The sequence below is a fragment of the Dendronephthya gigantea genome, unplaced genomic scaffold (genome assembly GCF_004324835.1).
Source record: "Dendronephthya gigantea isolate DGI-Jeju-01 unplaced genomic scaffold, DenGig_1.0 000200F, whole genome shotgun sequence".
NCBI classification, from domain to species: Eukaryota; Metazoa; Cnidaria; class Anthozoa; order Malacalcyonacea; family Nephtheidae; genus Dendronephthya; species Dendronephthya gigantea.
The window spans coordinates 300758-322187 of NW_021163210.1; the positions used below are offsets into that span (position 1 = coordinate 300758).

At 37.2% G+C, this 21430-nt stretch overlaps 3 protein-coding genes across 3 annotated transcripts; 2 read left to right on the top strand and 1 right to left on the bottom strand.

The window, feature by feature from the left end:
* The first annotated feature begins 1176 nt into the window (after positions 1-1176).
* On the top strand, positions 1177-2800 carry LOC114539366 (ATP-dependent DNA helicase RecQ-like). The gene is made up of 2 exons (XM_028559992.1): positions 1177-1762; positions 1969-2800. Exons 1-2 carry the CDS (start codon positions 1197-1199, stop codon positions 2798-2800), a joined length of 1398 nt encoding a protein of 465 aa, XP_028415793.1. The 5' UTR covers positions 1177-1196.
* Positions 2801-2871: 71 nt separating this feature from the next.
* Positions 2872-6581, bottom strand: LOC114539367. Its single transcript, XM_028559993.1, has 6 exons — positions 6218-6581; positions 5796-6119; positions 4790-5162; positions 4439-4680; positions 3567-3929; positions 2872-2943 (listed from the first exon to the last, which is right to left on the bottom strand). The coding sequence occupies exons 1-6, from the start codon at positions 6332-6334 to the stop codon at positions 2872-2874; spliced, it is 1491 nt and encodes a 496-aa protein (XP_028415794.1). The 5' UTR covers positions 6335-6581.
* Positions 6582-7330: 749 nt separating this feature from the next.
* LOC114539368 (protein NDRG3-like) lies at positions 7331-14180 on the top strand. Its single transcript, XM_028559994.1, has 4 exons — positions 7331-7982; positions 12142-12393; positions 13182-13362; positions 14047-14180. The coding sequence occupies exons 1-4, from the start codon at positions 7359-7361 to the stop codon at positions 14178-14180; spliced, it is 1191 nt and encodes a 396-aa protein (XP_028415795.1). The 5' UTR covers positions 7331-7358.
* Positions 14181-21430: the final 7250 nt, after the last annotated feature.

Consider the following 21430-nt stretch of genomic DNA (forward strand, 5'->3'; position numbering starts at 1 on the left):
GTACACTAAGTGAATTTGCTACTCCATGATAATACAGGGTTGTATGTATGTAGCCTGACCATGCACTCATTTTAAGTACTCTCTACCAGGCAAGTTGGTCTTAAAATTTTTAGTAGAACCCACACCTTGCAAACCACAACCAACACACTCTGTAATCAGATCAAACTTTAGTATTTGAACAAGAACAAAATGCCAAGTGTTTTGGAAAAGGGGCCTTTTACTGAAAATTCATGGGTGGGGCTTAGGAATTTCCTAAGGGGTAAGCAGAGAAGTGTCATGTCATTTTTCATTTTTTTTTCACAAACATGTTAGAGGGTTTAGTGTCTTGCTCACTTTGAGAAAATTTTGGAATGTCAAGACTCTTGGAAACACATTTTACTGCATTGTTTTACTGCCAAATTTCCCCTGATTGAACCTAGTGATTTGCTGACAAAATATCAATGTTATCTCGACAAAGGGGTTAGACCTTTCTAATCAAATTTAACATAGTAATTTCAAATTAATCACTTTCGGAGTAACTAACACAACAAGTAATTTCAAGGCGGAGTAATTTCTGGGGAGCGGGGGAGCCTGCCCTATATATGCTCATGGAAATTGAATGTATCTTACCAGTCTAACTTTTCCAAGTTAAGATTGTCTAGTTTGTTGCAGTTTGTTCATATAATTTTCAATAATTGAATAAAGACAGACTTGGTAAACAAAGGTGCCTTACCTGCTGTGCTATCCCTCGTCTGCCCTTGATTGCTTCCGTTAATTGCCTCTGAGTAATTTCTGGCGGATATACACATAGCGGCTAGGCTGGCAAGTGACAGCAGGAAGAGTAAGTTTATCCTTATATTCTATCAAGTATACAATAATGTACTTGTATGAATTATTCTGAAATGAATTTTATTGCGGAAAAAATTAAACTACAAAGTCTACTCGTATATACTGAATTTGCATGTACACTTAACGTATTTTTAAGGATTTTTAAAATATACACTCCTCATGTCTGGTCGCCATATTGGATATTGTGGCCGCGTACGAGTTGGAGGCCTGGTGACGAGGTGCTCTGACATATCTGAAATAGCCTTCACCGGAGGTCCCGAGGGTGGGTGGTTGAAATACGATATGTTGTAAAACAACTTCCGGTGAAAATTTTGTTTGCGAGGAGCGACACAAGCGACACGAGTGAATTTTTATAAAATAGGAGAGCCATGCGAAAAGATTCGAATTGTATGTTTTTTTTTATTTGTCTGCAGTTTTCTGTTTTGAATAGTTTGTATTCGAACGCTATTTTGAAACCTAAGCAGGTTATTTGTTTGGAAAAGCTGTTCCTTGGCGTGGATATATTGGCAATTCTACCAACCGGTTATGGCAAGTCCTTAATTTACCAGCTTTTGCCTTTGATGCTGTTCGCTAAAAGAGCATTGGAAGAACGTACAAATCAGCAACTTTGTACGGATGAAGTGACCTCTGTGCTGCTTGTGATATCTCCATTGAACGCTTTAATAAACGATCAAGTTCGAAAGTTATGTGCGATAGGACTTAGAGCATCGGCGATAAATATTCAGCCACAACAAAATATTGACGATGAAATCGATTGTGATGTAACTGAACTTGAACAAAAAACGAAGCTGATCAAAGGATATTATAATTTGTTGTTTGCTCATCCTGAAGCGCTAATATCAAGCAAGTTTGGAAAAGAACTAGTGAACAGCGCTATATACCAAAAACATGTTTGCGCTATTGTAATCGATGAAGCCCACTGCATTCTTGAATGGTATTTATTATTGTTTGTCATATATATTTATATACATTTAAATATTCCTATACGATGTCCTGAATTCAGTTTTTAGGCCATCTTAACTATACTTTATATGGTCTATATTGAAATCTAAATTTATTCTCCCTTAATGGTTGTATCATATAATGTATCACAAACGATCATATTTCGTCATTAAAACTATGTTATGTGAATTTTTTTAGGGGAGATGATTTCAGACAAGATTATGCAAAGCTAAGTGTGTTGTGTGCTGTCTTTCCAAAAGTACCACTTCTGGCTATGACGGCTACAGCAAATAAAAGTGACCGAAGGCAGATTAAGGAATCACTTGGCCTGCATAGTTGTTTTGAATTGATTGCAAACCCCAACAGAAAAAACATCTTCTATGAAAAGACATTCAGATATGGACAAGATATTGATGCATTTGAGCACATTTGCAGACCAATTGCAGTCGATTTGCTACATATGAAAATCGATTTCCCGTTGACTATTATATATATGCCACTTCGATGGTGTGGGTTTGTATACCGACTATTTGAAACCATACTTGGTATAAACCAATATTATCCAGCAGATTCCCTAGCCCTACCAAAAAACAGACTATTTGGACAATTTCATGCTCCACAGACAGCCAAGATGAAACAAGAAATTTTAGAACAATTGAGTCTGCAGTCATCAAAAATAAGGGTGGTTTTAGCTACAGTTGCCTTTGGAATGGGGGTGGACATTCCCTCAATTAGGCAAATTATACATATTGGGCCACCAAGAACCATTAGAGAATATCTCCAAGAAACTGGCAGAGCAGGTCGAGATGGAAAACCTTCAAAGCCATACTGTATTACAATAACAGAGACATTGCTAAGAACAAACCAGGATTCCAGGATGAAGTACGAATGTATTGCCTCAGCGATGATCAGTGCTTGCGTACTCTACTGCTGCAATTTCTTGACATTAGCCAGCCTGAAGCAGTTTCACCAAAACATTCATGCTGCAGTGTTTGCAAAACACAATGCTTATGTATTGAGTGTGGTTTAGCTGTTTAATAAACCTGCTAATACTAGTACAGTATATGTACAAATAAATGTAAATTTTGATGTATATAATAATCATAGTAACCATACAGCCATTTCAATTAAAGTTTCCTGCACCAATCTTTTTAACAAACGTCTCTGAATAATCTTAAATAGTTTAATTGTTATATTATAACTAATAAGGCAGTCCTTAAGTCGAAACACCAGGTTTTTTGTGTATATGGATATACAAAAAACCTGGTGTTTCGACTTAAGGACTTTTTTCTGAAGAGGTAATATGTTAAAGATTTGCACACTAACTCATGTGCTTAAGGCTCTTTTGGTTTGGTTTGGAAAATTCTATGCAGTGGCCAAAAAGTTAATATTTCCATACTATAATATTCTAGTTAATCATTCAGTGCTATAGTCTTATAATTAAATTACTGCTGTTTCAGTTTGTTTGCATAAACAATATTTATAATTCTTCATCATCTGATGTGTCTACTGGTCCGAAGATCAATTTCAATATTGTTTGCTGCACCACCCTTCCAGTTAACAGTAGAAGCCCAACGAGTTTGATAAGCCTGTCTCTTTGTCAGAAACACTTCATCCTGCAAGATGCTGATTAGCATCTCAATGGCATAAGTGTTATGACCTGCGTGACTTTTAAAATGTTTCAAAAGCACCTTTCGTAGAGATGCAAGCCAATCACCGTCCCCCAATTTCACTGCTTCTTTAACACATTGAAGGGTAAAAAATAATCTTAAAAGGCATAATGAATATTCCCTTACCCTATCAATGTGGTCCTCATCTTCTGACTCCTCACCCGACTCAGAGTTATTTTGAGCTGGAAACAAGTACTCATCCACAAACTTATCCAGAACATCATCAAAGTACTGTTGTTTTTCCCCATCACCATGCAGTACATCATGTGGTGGAATATGGATTTGTGGAGAGTCATTGATATCATCCATTCCAAAAAATTGTAGCAATGCTACAATGGTGTATGCCCTGCCGACCGTGAGAAATAATTGTTCACAATCCTCATAATGCTTAATATCCTGGGTAACATTTCTGCGTTGTAATTTCTCTCTGAAATACCTCAGTGTACGCCTTGCTCGTGTAGAATTTTTATATAGCATCTTGAATATAAGCTAAAAAATAAACAATAAAAAATGAGTCATTAATGATTAATCATGAAATAATAGTTTTAGTAGAAAAACTATGTGGAAGAAGAGACCCTAAAAAGAATTTAAGTGTGAGCTTAGTAACTTTTTAGGATCTTGGTAGGGATGTATTCTAATTTAGAAGATTAGGGAGATATGTTGAGGAAGTATTTTGGAAGTAATAGCTAGATTGAGGAGTAGGGGTTCACCTATGTCCAACAGGTGTTAGAGAATAAAAAGCTTTTGGTTGTTTTGATTTAGGCATTTTTTAGTAATGATAGGGTGGATGTAGATTATGCAGTTATTATATACTGGGTGCCATTTTATCATGACACAATTTGTACCTTCAAAAAACTTTTTTTACAATGCCAATCAGCAACCTTTATTGGATGAATATGATCCAGTCGATCTCGTGCTGTATGACATCCAGCTCTTAAATCTTTTGCACCAGCCAGGCGTACTCTAGTGAGTTGATCACCATAACAGGGTACTCTAACTGTTGCCAAAGGGTCATTAGGGTCAGCCACAGGATGTACATGTGACAATGGTTGATCTGGTCTAGAAGTAGTTGCAGGCAGGAGTAGGTGTTGTTCATCTTCAGAATGAGACTGACTGCAGTCATTGTATGTGTCACTATCTGGAATGTGTCCAGCTTTAGCACAACTCTTATGGACCCATGTTTCAAGCTGATCCAGAACATCGACAATCTCGCCATATTTCTTTTCATCCTTTGAAAGAACTGGAAATGGCACAACAATTTATTTAGCTTTCATTTGGTCACCATACATGGAAGACTGGTCGTGCTGTTACCAAATCCTTTATAAAGTCAAATGCAGGGATGTTCTCACACATGATTTTTGCCGCTATCATTTTGTATGCTTGGTGTTGCTTTGCCAGGTCATCATCTCTTAGACCAACCAACTTGGCTATGTCAGTATGAGCTAACGACTGCTGGGGCTCTTCATCTTGCAAATGGCTTGATGATATGCGATCAAAAACTACAGATGTTGCAACAGCATGCACACTTTTGTTTTGATGATCAGATCGCATATCATGGACCTTTTCCTCCCAGTCAATGTTATCAAGTACAAAGGAGAAAGTTTTCCCAGCCTTCACTTCTTCAACCACTTTGTCAAGAAAGTGTGTGCCAATCTCATCTTGAATAGTATATTTCTTTGTCTTTTCGAGGCATATACCATACTTATTAAACCTTTCATATACCTTAAAAAATATTGTAGGTATTGTATCATTTCATGTTTATAACTAATCAAAAAATTTTATTTAACAGGCAACAATGCTCAAACAGACTTCTGTTTGACCTTTAACATCTGCAATCTGCACTGGAGAACTTCCTGTACAAAGTCTAATGCGTGCCGCAGAGAATGCAGAGAAGATAAAAGCCTTTGATATTGAAAAGCATCAGGCACATGTTAACCTATCTCATATTTTGCCTATTGCTGAATATATATAAAAAAACGTAATCGATAAAGGGCATAATCGTCTTACTGGCGATTGCAAGGAATTGGGAATCAAAGTTAATTTGCACTTATCATAATTGGAACGAGTTCAAAAAAAAAGACAAAAACTTTGTAACAGTGGGATCGGCGGATGGGGATGACACATCAAGCTTATTTAATGAGAAATCTCAAACAGCTGAATAAACATTTGCAGTCCATAGAGTTATATGACTTATAACTGAAACTAGGCTATTGTTTATTGTTTATCCTCCCTTGGCCTGTAGATACTTTTTTACACCGAATCAACCGGCAGTCTTGAGAAGTTGAAAAAAAAACTCTTATACTCAATACCCACAATTAAAGGAAAAGAACAAATAATATCACAGTGCATGTTTACCTCGGTATTCGCACCACTATCCGCCAGAATTACACTGTTAATACGCTGGAAATAACTCAACTCGTGGCATCTTTTGAACATAATCACCCCGTATATCAATGTCATTGGAACAATCCGCGTTTCCGAAATATTGAGTTCCAACATTTCTGCTAAAATTCTGTAAGTCGCAGGGCATATCGTGCGCAACTCGTCTATGATTTGCTCTGGTGAAAAGGTGCTCAATCCCTCAAAATGACGGCTGCGAAGCTTTGAATTCGTCTCTCTTCTAGCTACTTCACGCAATTCATCATTAATCCTTTTTAGTATTTCATCGAATGACGCGTCCTAGCAAAATGTAACAATTTTGCATAATGTTAAGGACTGAAATTTATTATTATAGTACTACCCGTAAACTATTTTAATTTACTGTTTACAAGATTTACCTGGTAAGGGGCAATTTCTTGTAGCGTTGAATCAATTGCAGTATCAAAAGACAAGCTGCGGCGAGAGCCCACACTTCCATCTGCTTCACTGGTTCTCGAACTCTTAATGCTGCTCATGGCTACAGATGGCGATGATTCGTTGATGCATCTCTTTTTCGATGTCAAAGAACTTTGGGTTTCAGTCACTATTCTCCTAAACTTGGCAAAATTGTCAAGCCTTCTCTCGCAAGGCCGACATAAAAGTTTAGGAAGCCCGTCCTCATTCGCAAGAGTTCCACCATTTACAAATTCTGCGACACAAAGAAGGCTTTTATTTCGCACTAGAAATAAATTTTTGCAGTGCTTCTTATCGAAAACGCCAGCACAAAGGCGACACTTGCACTCCGACAACAAGTCAGATTTCGGATAAAGTTTCTTTGGAGCTTCCTTTCGCTGTGCCATAGCTTGGGAGCAACCGATACTGAAGTTTTTTTAAGTCTGTATTCGATTATAACTATGCGCTCCGAATTCAAGGTGCAAAACATACCTCCAACGACGCACATTAAAGCAAAGAGGTGTGAAAAGTTTTTGTGCGGTGACATATTTCATATAAAATAAAAGCAAAACCGACAAGGCCAACAAAGTGCCGAGATTTTTTCGGTTCACACCTGATGATCAATCTCCTGGCTTTTTAACAATTCCCTCTACCACTCCTCCCTAAGAGGCAAAGAGGCGCCAATTCGAATTACCCCCAATTTCTAGGGGTTCACGTGACCAGCCGCAACCAGGGTCTTCGCCGCAGCGTGTCCGAGGAGCGTAGGTAAAAGACCCTGGGTACGAGGTTGGTGTGCTGCATGCATGTATTTCTAGTCCAGCTAGCTAAATCATAAGCAACTTAGCTAAATCACGATCGAGATTGCCCTGAGACACAGACGAATAATATAAATTAATATTTGCTGCTCGTCTGTCTCTCATTGCGCAAATTCTAGCAGCCACCTTATTAAACTGTGATATTATTCTTCGACCGAACAATATTCACGTGGGATCCACGCGAGACGGTTCGAATCGCGAATTACATCATACATGGTGTCAGGTGGTATTGCAGCACTTCAACTCCTCTCGCCAAAATTTAAATATTAACTTAGGAAAGTTGTTTATTAATATGTTGGCGAAAGCGGAAATTTACCGATCAGATCAGCCAACCGCATCGAACTTCGTCCGAGTTGGTTATATCGAAGTCGCAAGGCAAGAGGACGAAAATTCGATGGAAGAACTACAGTTGCAGAATATCAAACTCCTTGACCAAGGCGACGGGCAGAATTTCCATTCGCCCGAAGAGAAAGCTTTCATTCGCAAGGCTGAAGTCGACACAAACCACGGCAAAATACATGTGACATTACATGGTACCGAAGGCAAACCGGCCATAATAACATTTCACGATATCGGACAGAATCATGTCTCTGCCTTTCAGAGCTTTCTCAACTGCGGCGAAATGGCGCCCATATTGCAGTATTTCACAATCTATCATATTGACGCGCCAGGCCAGCAAGAAGGGGCCTCACAATTTCCCGAAACATTTCAGTATCCCACCATGGACGACCTGGCCGAAATGATCTCGGACGTAGTGGCGCATTTTAAATTGAAATCTTTCGTGGGACTGGGCATTGGCGCTGGAGCTAGCATTCTTTGTCGATATGGCTTGAAATATCCGAAATTGGTCGACGGTTTGATGCTTATCAATTGCTTCTCGGGGAAAAGTGGCTGGGTCGAATGGGGCTACGAGAAGGTACCGTGATACACTGTTCAATATATACCAACTAATTTAATCCGGTTTGAAATCGAACAACCAACTGATATCAGAACTGACCATGATACATTGGTAGTAATATCAATTAAATGTTGACAAATAGGAATATTTTAATGTTGATACAGAATAGATCCATTGAAGGCTTGAAGCGATTTAACTTTTTTCTATGCCATCGAGAGTATTTTATTTATTTCAACTTAATTTCCAACTCCAAACTACACTGCTTTTATTCTGTTCGGTTTTAATTAATAGGCATTGGTGGTTATTAGGGCCTGTGATTTAGTGTCAGTTGGTTGTGCGTATACTGGCAAAGTTCCATTGAGAGCTAAATTCTTGGTTCTTAATGTTCTCAATTTAGTTTAACTTTCCTTCATAAGTAACCTAGCTTCTAAGGCCAGAACAAAAGTTGCTTTTGTTAAATCTCTTAGAGGCAAAAGATAATAGAGTATTTCACTTTGCTGATCATGCATCCATTGTATATTTGTATTCAATGCATTTTAGATGCAGTGAATTGTAAAACAGATCAAAAGTATTAAGAAAGTTTAAATGGGGGCATATTACTTTCTATAAAAACTGCATCTAATTGACAATAGAAAGAAATTGAAGCGAGTTTGGACAGATCAAACCATCTTGAATTTTAAAATACCGTGGTACAAAGTTGAATAAGAAACATAAATTTATGTGCAGGTTTTTCACTTTCAAAGCAACTGTTATAGACAATGAATATTATTCTGGATTCGCATACACAGTCAGTAAGATGAATATGCATGCAAACTACCATGTGAAAGTGTTATATTTAGTGTTAGTGAAAGTGTGTTATTTATATGACATACAGTGGTGATCAAAAGTCTGAGTCCAGTCGATAATTTTTCTTATATTACGATAATTTGCAATAAATGATATCTTGTGAGTTGGAGATTGGATATGTTGATTTGAACTTGCGTATTTTATGATAGTAATGCCTCGGGCCATAGATTTCACAAAACGTTTCCAACTTTTCGTTTGACACATATAACCGTAAATCTCAATTTCTCTCATTTTTTTGAGACATTCCATTATTGTTGGCCCTCTCTTTGCCATCTTTGGTTCAGAAAAAAGCACTTCTTATTAACTTCAATATCTGATGAGAATTAACCAGAAATCAATGGGAGGCATTACTATATCTAAGCAAGTTCAAATGAACATGTCCAATATCCGTCTTACAAGATATCATTTATTGTTAATTATCGTAATTTAAGAAAAATTATTGACTGGACTCAGGCTCTCAATCACCACTGTGTAGAATTTATATCTCTAGACTAAAATGCTTTAGGTTCTGCAGTAGAAGTGTTTAAACACTGACAGACATGTACATTTTCTGTAAGGCTGAAGCCTTTAATTTAACTTTCATTTGCTCTCAATTGCTTGTGCATGTATGATATACAGGTATTTTGCCTGCATTGGATATTTCTTCCTTAAAGCAAACTTATAAAGAAGACTATTATGTTTTAAAATGTCATTTAACAAATAGTATGAACTTTGTTTAAGTAAGAATTCAATATGTGCCAAGGTTACTGTTGACAGTGTTATGTACATTGAAATGAAAATAATAATATATTGTAAGATCTGTCATTTATCCAAAAGTTTAGTTGACACTGAGGTTTTGACAAACCTACACTGTACCTACACTTGAACCTGGTCTTATTAAACAAATGTTTACCCCTTAGCTGAAAGATTAGAAACATAGAACTATCCTTACAGGTGCAAAAATTGGGAAGGATTTGAACCAAGTTTGTATTCAGTGGGTGAGGTTGGACAGGGCTTCTAAAACAAGGGAGGATATGTGGGTGATTTATCTCAGGGCTAAGAAGGCTAATGATGGGAGACCTCCAGTGTTTCTTATGGACTTCAAGGTGCATAAGACAGGCTAGATTTCAGATGCGGATGAAGCTGATAATTTATTTGTATTAGAATTTTTGCAACTAATTTTGGTTAGGTTTTTATATTTGTTGTTTACTACCCAGCGACAAGGCTAGCTCTGTTAGCTCAGTGGGCGTGCAACATGACTGTGCAAAATGCCCGAAGCTCTGCTGTTGCTATTTGTGCAATTCTCATTGGTTATAAGCAGGCAGTGAGATAGTTATTGCAATTGTTTGCTATTTTAATATTTATTTATTTAATGCTCTATGAACTAAAATAACCGCAAAAAATGGCGATTGATCATTTTTACAGTAAGTTTATTTTATGATCACAAGCATTTAAGTACACTATGTTCAGACAGTAGTTTTCAGTGTCTTATGCATATATACAGTTTTAGCTATTTGGTTCTATAGGTGGCCTGCATGTTTTGTGTTTCAAATAATGCCAGAAAAAGAAAGTATATGAATTTCTTCTTCTGTTGCACTCTGCTTACGTGGGAATGAACTAGCAATGTTTTTGAGTGAAATGTATTAAGTTTTATATTGGCTTTCTATGGAATATTCAATATCCGTTGTCATTGATACGAAAACGGAAAATGAATAAACAATATAATATAATCGCGAAGCGCATAACAATATGTAAATTCAGTTGACTGTATACCAAAAATAGCAATTTATGTGAAGATTTTTATACATCCTCGCTATAAAACCACAGACACTAAGTCAAGGAAACTGTCGTATTGCCTTATTTTATATAATATATATCCAATTGACATGTTGTTGAAGACAACAGGTGAACTGCCTTCCTTAATAAACGAGGTTATATTAAAGAACGGATGCGAATTAGCGTGTTTATAAAGTTATTTTTTAAAAAATATTCCATACTGCTTTAAATGCTACTTGATTGTAGAAAGGCCAATACCTCATGATGCTGATATATAAATATCAACATGTCATTTCAATTTTTAGCAGCTGCCTGAAGAATTCGTTTAAAATATATTAAATGAATATTTCAAACATCATTCGTATTTTATGGGACATTCAAAGTCAACAAGGATATAAAAGGTGTTTGTCAATGCGAATTCTCCATACGGATATTTTGAGATATTAGGCTGTGTTTCCCCTTACAATTAAGCCTGGTTTTCAAATAACGCCGGCGTTGGCGTGTCCAATACTCCAATTGTCGGTGACAATGTTTGATTGATTGCAGACAATAAATCGTCGTCATATGAAAACTTAAGCCCGGCCTCACAAGTAGGTTGTTCGTAAAATATTTGCCTGTTTGGAAAACACGGGCAGATGTCGTGAATTCATGTTTCTGTCACCGTAGGCGTCGAGGTAGGCGTTTGGAAATTTTGGCAATAATAAGAGGCTCCAGCTACGGTACAGAGTACGTAAACTACCAAAAGTACAACTAGAGTTAGTTTTCGTGCTCTCAAATTCTTAAATCATGCACACGCCATCACATTTGTTAAGGGATAAAACTAAAACATTGGCGGGATAGGTCGCATAGCGAAGGGCATGAAAGCAATGACGTAATATGACGGGAATATCACGCAACCAACACTTGCCAGTCGCAGTTGCCTTAAGGCCCTGTTACACAGTGCATTTTTCCTGCGACTTGCAATGCAATTCTTCTTTTGAGAGATGTAAATTTGGCAACCACCAAACTTTTGTCCTTATTACATTCCATGGTGTTTCTTACACTTAACATTTTGAAGACTCTTCACTAATTAACATCTCGTAAAAGTGGAATTGCATTGCAAGTTGCAAGAAAAATTGCACCGTGTAACATGGCCTTTATACGGGTAGCATTACTTTAACACATAAACCAACGTAACATGTTTAGGGCAATTACGGCTAAGAAAATCCGCCCTAAGCAGCACTAAGTTTGGCGCGAAAATGACAATACCTCGTAGTTGTCACTGATAAAGTTCTCTATGATGTTCCATAAACGGAAAAATATTTTTGCTCGCCGAAGTACTCTTACTGAAATGAAACTAGAAAGGGGTCACCCCTGCCCTTTTATAGGCTTGGCCCCACTGCCCTATTTTAGCACCACTGTTTCCATCTATTTAGCCGACAAACAGGAGGTAAAATGCAATATCAATTCAATTGGTTCAAAAACGATCAATTTTTATCCGTATATTGACAGTGAATTCTTGGTTAACTTGGCCCGTTTGCCATCGAGATTTAAGATCTTTCGCCAAAATGTGATCAATTTGCCTGCTATTTAATAGATATCTTCTCATCAGCTGAAAAGTAAAGGCATGACAGCATTCACAGAAGACTACCTTGTTTGGCATCATTTTGGTAAAAGATCGACAGAGGAAAATCGTGACTTGGTCGCGTCCTACCGCAAGAGCCTGGAGACGGCTTTCAATAATTTCAATCTTGGTTTGTTTGTGGAGTCCTTCAGTAGGCGAAGTGAAATCAACATGAGACGACCTTTGCCAGGCGAAGCATCGAATATCCCTTCATTGAAATGCCAGGTTTGAAATTCATGCACCATTTCACGATTTGTATTTATAGTTTATGATCCATGATGTATAACAATAACAAAAATACGGGTTTTAAGCTTTTCCGTGCAATTGGTGTTTCACTGTTTATGGCTTCTAGCTATGAAACAGTCCACTAGGGGAAAAGCCCGCTTTTTTTATAGAACTAGCCTGAGATCGTTAAGGTTCAGGGTTTTATACGCTGGCGCTGGATGTATTTTCACGTAGTTCATTTACCTAGCGTTTTGTCGGTGCAATCAATAGTGTCTCGTTTCACGTATAAACATTCCTAGCAGACATATTGGATATTCCAATTTTGAATCGTTCTAACAAGGTATAGGTGAATGACTGCTAAATAAACGTCAAATTTGCAACAACGGCAACGTGAAACCGCTAAGGTGAAACCGCGGCAGGGGCGTAAGTAGGGGGGGGGATGAATAGTCATATATTCAGAACTGGATATATGAATATTTAAAGCCCCCCCCCCCCCCCCAATTATCGTTCTAGTTACGCCACTGTATAATGACGGATCACGGATGCCACGTGAACATCCCTGATTTAGTCAACACCTGCCTATAATCAACGTTTTCGTATGCACAGGTTATAAACAATTAAGGTCTCAATAATAAGATTGACCAATCGCAGACAGTGCAAGCCCTAGCTAGTGAACAATGTTCTGATGTTATCGTATTACCTCCTTCGCGTATAGATCATATACTCGTTAGTAATTTACGTTGAAAGGATTTTATATGATTTTATATGGTGATTTCTTATTTCCTAAGGTCTTACTGGTCGCTGGCGATTATTCTCCTCATCTCGAAGAGGTGTTATTAACAAATTCTCATATGGATCCGACCTGTTCATCTTTGATGGAGGTCAGTGACTGCGGTGGAACTCCGCTGGAGGAGCAACCAGCCAAGATGGCTGGCGCATTCAGATTGTTTCTCCAAGGCTTGGGATATGGTAAGACTACCAGATGGCATTTAATCCGAAAGTTATTTATTTGCTTATTCTATTGTTTCATTGTATATCATTGTTTATATAGGTATGTTCGTATATAATGCGGAAAACTTTAAGCGGTTGCAGGCGAAACGAAAAACGCATTTTCTTTATTTTCCGTACATTATATCTAATAAAACTTTGAAGCTAATTTGTTAGTTTAATATATTTCCTTGGCCGACTATATTCCAGTGGCGAAGGGCTTCTCTAAAGGAAAGTCTTCAACCTTTCTCCGGGAGGAATTCAAGTTATAAAAAAACCGTCATAAAAAACTACTAATTATTAGCTACGTTTCTATAGAAAACTCGTTCCTCGCGATTCGGTTATGTCATGTACTTACGACATAAATCTTATCTGTTATGTCATACATACATCCGGCTGAGGCTATTCTATTTTCGACTATTCCATAATTATGCATAAACATTTTGACATTTGATCACTTTTCATGGCAGCGGGAAAAAAACGACCGAAAAAATTTTGATGTGATTATTACCTTAAGTTAGTAAAAATGATTTTCTGCAAAAGATTGTTTTTTATTAACTACCTTTGTAATTATAGCTATACTATCACTTCGTCTCGGCTCTAATTCAGCGATATTCGCGTCGCATGCGGCGGTTAATTGTTAATTAGATGCATCTTTATCTTTAGTGCCAAGTTTAGTGCCATTGAAACCACAGAGGCCGTACGATCCAAGGGACCATCAAGGACCAATAGGAGTAAATATGCGTATAAGGACAATATTCTACGTAGATACATGTCCTATATATGGTTGTGTACAATGATTTTAGAATTTAATTCGAAATGGTTGTTGGAGATGTCACAGAGTAGAAAATTGACAGAAAAGTAACTCAGTGGTGGGTCGTATCTCAGTAATGTTGTTTACTGGTCAGAAATTACCCGGGAAAATGGGAGAGTATAATAGTGGTTTTCCGCACAATGCATGCGATAAACTTAAACAATCTCGACAAAGTTGTTTTTCTGTTAATTTCTTATTCTACGTCTACGAAAATGAGTTGAATGTAACATTTATAGTATAAGTAGCCTGGATATATACTGTACCATAAGGTTATTTATAATTAATCTCTATAGGCCAAGCTTGTCTCTTTTAACAATTTTTACATATACGGGAAATTACAAATATAACAAGTTAATATACTTCGTATAAAATGTTTTGAGAGAGCACAAAAATGTTTCGCGAATGATTTAACGTCTAAAAAAGAGTTCAATTGCCCAATGTTTAAGAATTGTGATGCTGTTTAGATAATAAGCAGTAATCAAACAGTCACGACTGTTTGCGCTCATTTATGAAGCGTGAACTAATTCACGGGTTTGTTTACGTGTTGAAATAATAGTAGACCCTATTTGTTTCAACCTTTCGCCTTTAAACCGCCTATAGAAAAAAATGTATGTTTCCAATTTTTTGATTCTTCGTTTAATAATTTATTTTTCATGTGAAAACATTGATTGTGCCTGGAGTCCTGAAAAAAGGACTGCGTTTATAGTCTGGATGACATAAAATCCTCGCCTACCGTTTGCCGTTTGAAATATAACCTTAAGCTTAAGCCTGAGCAGAAATAAGCTATGGCATTTTACGATATAGGTTATTGTATTGTCTGCACTCAAGGAAATTGTGTGTGGAAATATCGATCCAGAAGCGTGGGAAGGATAGGAATCTCCACTGTCTTTCGCAATTATTTAACTCAGTGTCACGGTATTCTATTAACCTTTTGAAGGGTAATGTCACGTTATCTGACTTGAAGGCGAGCAATTCATGATGTTTAAAATGCGTAATTAATCGCATTGCTGCAATAGTTCACATTTCATAGTTAAATGCAAATGTTATCACTTTGCTGTCATGGACATTGGCATTGACCAACTACATTTATTTTCACACGCATGTAATGTTTGCGACTCTTTTGAATCAATTATCATGCAAGCCTTCATCGGCCAACGTGCATCGATGCATGCATGTACTCCGACGTGCGTGCTCTCTTTAGTTCTTGCGATTGCCATTTTCCACTTATTTATTATTAACTTGATTGTAAAGAAAGGTTTATCAATAAACACACATAATAATTATGGACGTTATATTTTTTATAATATCACACTTATTAAATAGAGATTACTTCATGGTTGGCGAGTGCGTACGATTTTTATGCACGAGTTGTGAAGGATCGCAATACGAACGAGTGAGCGCAGCGAACGAGTGGGTTTGCGATCCGTCGCAACGAGTGCATAATAAAAATCGTACAAACGAGCCAACCATGAAGTAATTTGTTTATTAAATGTGTATAGAGATCAATTTGATAACGACACGCTTTTAATATACAAAAACACAGCGAGCAACAAAATCGAAACTTTATGCATGAAAACATATTTATTATCGTTCAGTTTCTTTGTAATTTTGTTCAATAGAAGTTAGACATTCTTTCCGAAAGATTTGAGAATGCTGAATGTAAAAATATCTTGAATATGAGAATTATGTTTTGAATCTCACTCCTATATTTCGACACCATCTTGAGAGAAATGTAAACAAATTGCCGCCAAAATGACATACGACAATTTTTCACGTGTGAAGAATATCGTACGTCCAATCAAAAGCCGTGTATGGCATTTTTTCACACGTGAAAAACATCGTACGTCCAATCAAATTGCATGAAATTAATTTGCACGGTGAAATACGATTTTTATTCATCATTCTGCTGTGCATGAATCTCTATACACATATAATAATAAGGGGTATAAGTGAGATTTCCCTATACTTTCGCTACGGCTCCTCTTGGGGCAGGGGAAGAAACAAATTAGCTATATGCACACACGATGCATGCAGGTAATTTTCTATGAAATATTAGTCCATCAGGGCGAACCCCGTATCGACTATCATCTCTAATTTATATAGAAATCATGTTCGCTTCAAATGTGGTATGATCAACTCCCTAAAATAGACAACTTCGTATTATAAAACACTTCTCGATGAAACGATTAAAAGTATTTTTGTCTGTGCAGTTGTTATACTACATTTAACCGCTGCTTTATCATAAGTATTGGAGCATAGAAATCAAGAGCGCTTAATAGTACAGCTATCTCGTGATTTCCCACATTCTTCGCCAAATCTTTTGACGTAGATAAGCGTTAATCAAAAGTCGGTTTATTCCAGTTCCAACAAAAGTTATTTAGTGGGTAAGAAGAATCAATCTTGAACGTCGAGTAAAGCATTGTCAAAAGAAGGCCACTTTCAACGCAAGATTGCTAGCAGAGTTGGCTGCAGCCAAGGAAGTGTCAGTGACATACTCAGGAAGAAGAGACTGACTGGAAGCGTTAAAGATTGCAAGATACCGGGCAGGAAAAGAAAGACAACAAGAAGATAAGACAACATTGTGGTTCGAAAAAGCAAAGCTGATCGCTTTAAAACCGCTCTCGAGATTAAAGCAGAGATGTCAAATGAGCATGGAGTCAATATCTCTGTTTCCACCACCCAACGAAGGTTAGAAGAAGCTGGTCTCAATGGCTGCAAACCAAGGAAGAAGCCACGTCTCATCTCTGGTCAAAAGTAATCTTTATTGACCAGTCACGATTTCTACTCCATAGGACTGATGGTCGGGTGTATGTCAGGAGAATGGTTGGCAAGGACCTCAAAGAATATTGTGTACAACCAACGGTAAAGCATGGCGGTGGCGTAATAATGGTATGGGGATGCATGAATTCAAGGGGGACTAGATGTTTCTCTAAGGTGAACGGTAGGCTAAACGGGCCTGGGTCATTGAGCTCAAAAGAACTGGAAGGCTACCTCCTGATTAAAATAGCCAAAATTATTGAAGCCAAATTTGACCTCCAGACACGCGTGTTTTACCTCCAGACACGCGTGTACATGTTGCGAGACATTCTCGCGAGGGCCTTTTCAGGATTGATTTAGGCTATAATTTTGTAATCAATGCTGATTAAAGCATACCTCGAACCGCGGCGTGGTGAAATTATTAGGAAAATGTAAACAGTTTGTTCGAAAACGATCACTACTTCAAAAAGGTTTGCAGGCAACAAAACGAAAAATATATATTTTGTTGTTATGTGTTAATTTAATTGCGAGTTTGATACAGATAAATTTAGTATACTTTACTCTGTAGTTTTCACGGATGCTTTTATCGTAAAAAACTGTGCAAAACGTACTTTATGATCTCTAAAAGATGTTTTTAGTGCTTGCATGTTGAAGTATTATTTTTGAAGTCTCAAAAAACCGCGTGTTTAGTTGCGTGAAAAGACTGGGCATGACCCCAAAATTTGGCTTCAAATCTCCGGCAGGAGGTAGCCTTCCAGTTCTTTTGAGTTCACTGGCCTGGGTACATTTCTGTCTTGGAGAATGCAATTATTCCCACAACTCACATGTTGCCTGATGCCTGGATATTTCAGCAAGACAATGCCACCTGCCATACCTCCAGGGTAGCAAGGAATTGGTTTGAGGAAGAGGAAATTACAGTCATGGACTGACCAGCACAGTCACCAGATCTCAACCCGATAGAGAATCTGTGGGAACATGTTAAAACTATGGTTCAAGAGAAAAATTCCCAAAATAACGATTAACTGTGAGACAGTGTCCAAACTGCTTGGAGAGAATTCCCTCAAGATAACCTAAGGAACTTGATAGATAGCATGCCTCGCAGGTGTAAAGCCATCATAAAGGCGAGAGGAAGGCCTACCAAATACTAAATACAAAAATTGTACATATTTCATTTAATTTATAGTTTCAAAAGAGTGACTTTATGCATTCCTGTATTTCATCGTAAAAAATAACTTTTGAGCAGTTCTTTTTGACTGCCAGTGTATAATGCATCACCAATATAATAACGATAATCGATATTCTGTCCGCAAACCCCACACGTGCGACATCAGCTGTGTGTTTTAGGCTAAAATCTTTAATTGACATCACCACCATGCAGACTGCATATAACTTGACGGGGAACCAACATTTCAGTCTTCATAGTCGATATTAACTAGCGATCGAAGGCTCCTGCTACATGATAATAAACAATTATTGGATGGAGGTTTTGTGATATGCAGAGCTTAGCGAGACCTTGATAACTCTGCATATCACAAAAACCGAATTCAATAATTGTTTTATTATACGTTTGAAAAATAGTAAACATAGTATTAACGAATGAAAACCTTGTTTAATAACAACATCCAAAAATACATCAATTATTAATACATAAATACATTCAAATGAATACCGCTTGTTAACCACCGTAGGCTCACTTGCATATAAGTCAGTTATCTGCCAGCAGATGAAAAAGATGCACGCGCGTTCGAGACGACGTGGAATAGGCTCTAAAAATATATAATTATAGATTGTTGATTAGGACTAAGAATAAATTACAGGTAAAAACCCCGCTGTTTTAGTGTTTTATTAATTATGATAGTGCAACCAGGTAAAATATTCGTGAATGAGGCAAAAATGTGTAGAAAATGGGGAGGACGCGACGGAGCAATCGACGGAGCTTCCTTTCCCGCGTCCTCCCCAAAACTCCTTGCGCGCTCGCTCAGCTTAGCCACTGATCTATGTAAGAACCTGTAGTGTTCCTATATTTATTTTATTTAAAGGGGCCTGGGAACGAGGCTGGGGACTTATAGTTATATGCAAATGTATATAATCACTCGAAACAGAAAGGATTGGACTAGACAGCGATATTGTGGAGGTCATATACGATCGAGTCGTTAATATTGGGTATGAGCTAGAAAAAAAGTTGTCACGAACATGTAAATGCGCTTGTCAACTAAACTTTCGCGAGTGAAATTTAATTTGTCAAAATATATAAGATGAGGGATATTTGCTCGGTGCGCAAGCTTGTCTGTTTCAACATGCATTGAAACTGGAGGAAAGGCAGATTATTGATAACAATTTTTCTAATTGTATTTGCGGAATTTATTGCAAGCGCTTATTCGTGATTGCTCAATTTCACAAATTCTGTCATGAGTCAGACTGGCTTTTCAGAGTCACTTTGGCAAAACGGATCGTGGCCACTTTAAAAAATTCTGCTGAGGTATCATCTAATAGCTATATTTAATGAAATTCACCTCCACTTTAAACTAAAGTTCATGTAGCAAAGTCCTTGTCGCATGAAACTTCTTGAACTTTCTCTCTGTTTATATCCTTAGTATCTATAGAAGCGTTTATATTATTTATGCGCTCGATATATGGTTTGAGAGACACGCAATATCACTCATTTAGGTTATAGAGTTGCCATTTATAAGAAAAACTTTCAGAACAATTATTTTTTAATGCCTTTTACATGGAGATTTGATGCGTGAGTTGACGTTTTACCGCAGTGTTAATAAAACTCTTTATGAATTCCCGCAACTTTAGTCGTGCGCCATCCACAATGGTATGTCAACATCAATATTTTTTTGCCTTCCGATCTGCAAACAGCAGTATAAACTGTCGTATAAGAGCACGCAGGTAAAACTAAATCATAATCATTGTCATTTCTAGTATCAAAAACTATAAGACGTATACGTATATATAAAGTTGCAAGGACTGAATCATTTCATTTTGAGATAAAAATCGATTACGCACGTACACTTTAGCCCGCCATGAATATATATTCATCTGGCTTGATACCTCTGACTTGATATTTCATATGAACGTCAACACCGCGCGTGACGTCAATTACCTGCTAATTATCAATTATCAGGTGCCGCCTATGCTAAAACAACCCAAGAGTTAAGTCCTGCATGTTCGTGAAATAAAAGACGCAGAGCTTGATTGCTTGATTTCTGTACACAGTTCAGCGGAATTCCCAAGTGTGGGTGGGTCATATATATATCAAAGGTGAGAGAACTCTTCCCTACCTTTATATAATATGGGATATTTGTCGACAGAACGATATATTATATAATATTGCAAGTTTTAAAGCCAAAGCGGGACATGCATTGAGAGGAAGGCAACTACGCGTTCCTGCAAGAATCGATCAAACTTACGCAACTGCGACTCTGGGACATTATCCTTACTATTAAACTACAAAGAGGATAATGACTACATGCTGACTGTATCGCACTTGCTTTTTAATTATTCGTGTTTAATCTATTTCAACATTATCTCGAAGTTATTTTATGGGTTTGATGCCCAATTTAGAAAGCAATGGAGTATAGCAAATCAATTAAGGTTGACTCGCCGGTATGATTTCAACGGCGGTTAAAAGCATTTTCATTTAAGATTCTGCTTGTACAGAAAATTTTTACTACTTTTACTAATTTTTACTAATTTTTACTAATTTTTACTAATTTTTATTTACCTACCCTGCAAATTATTGATAAAGGCCACTGCACGTTGTTTACCTATACTTATAACTTTCCACGGAAGTGGAATAGGAAGCATCGATATCGGGTTGGGAGGCGTATTCCTGATTAAGATCCCGCATAACAGACAAAATTAAGAAGCGATTAGAAGTAATGGTAATTGACTGTAATCGATCGCGCACATGCACCCTCTAAAAAAACAAACTTAATCAACTATATGCTATATTATGGTTTATTTAATACAAGTCATTCTCAGTTTATATTTAACATCGGTTAAAAATGACTTATCAGGACACATGCAATAGAAAATTGGCTTAACCGTTGCCTTTCAATTAAACCTGTTCAGAGAATGTCACCGACGAAGAGTGCATGGAATAATGTGCTTCGTCACCCACCACACACAATTAATTGCCGCCTGTCAGTGACATATGAAAACCAAGCTTTAAAGAGGTTTGGCTGCTTTTACACGATCAAGAAATTTCTTGGTGGCTTTTTGAGTGACACAGAATTCTTTTTCAAAATAGCAAACCACTGATATACTATAGGAATCGGAGAGTAAGTGTTCGCAAAAAACAGCCGATCTGGAGTTATTATATCGAATGAAAATAATAAATTGCCTTAATTTCTTAAGATCATGATTGACTGGATACATGCAGGTGGCAATATTCTATTTTCTTAACCGGTACACTTTCAGAGCTCTAAAACTACAACAAAGTGTTGCTTTGCACGAAAAATACCGAATGAT

Excerpts from the sequence above, each read along its gene's own strand:
- LOC114539366 (XM_028559992.1), top strand. The coding sequence starts at position 1,197 with ATGCGAAAAGATTCGAATTGTATGTTTTTTTTTATTTGTCTGCAGTTT. Across the intron at positions 1,763-1,968 it reads GCCCACTGCATTCTTGAATG|GGGAGATGATTTCAGACAAG; the intron begins GTATTTATTATT and ends GAATTTTTTTAG.
- LOC114539367 (XM_028559993.1), bottom strand. The coding sequence starts at position 6,334 with ATGAGCAGCATTAAGAGTTCGAGAACCAGTGAAGCAGATGGAAGTGTG. Across the intron at positions 5,163-5,795 it reads ATAGTGGTGCGAATACCGAG|GTATATGAAAGGTTTAATAA; the intron begins GTAAACATGCAC and ends ATATTTTTTAAG. Across the intron at positions 2,944-3,566 it reads ATGAGGACCACATTGATAGG|ATTATTCAGAGACGTTTGTT; the intron begins GTAAGGGAATAT and ends AAACTATTTAAG.
- LOC114539368 (XM_028559994.1), top strand. The coding sequence starts at position 7,359 with ATGTTGGCGAAAGCGGAAATTTACCGATCAGATCAGCCAACCGCATCG. Across the intron at positions 7,983-12,141 it reads TCGAATGGGGCTACGAGAAG|ATATCTTCTCATCAGCTGAA; the intron begins GTACCGTGATAC and ends GCTATTTAATAG. Across the intron at positions 13,363-14,046 it reads TCTCCAAGGCTTGGGATATG|TGCCAAGTTTAGTGCCATTG; the intron begins GTAAGACTACCA and ends CTTTATCTTTAG.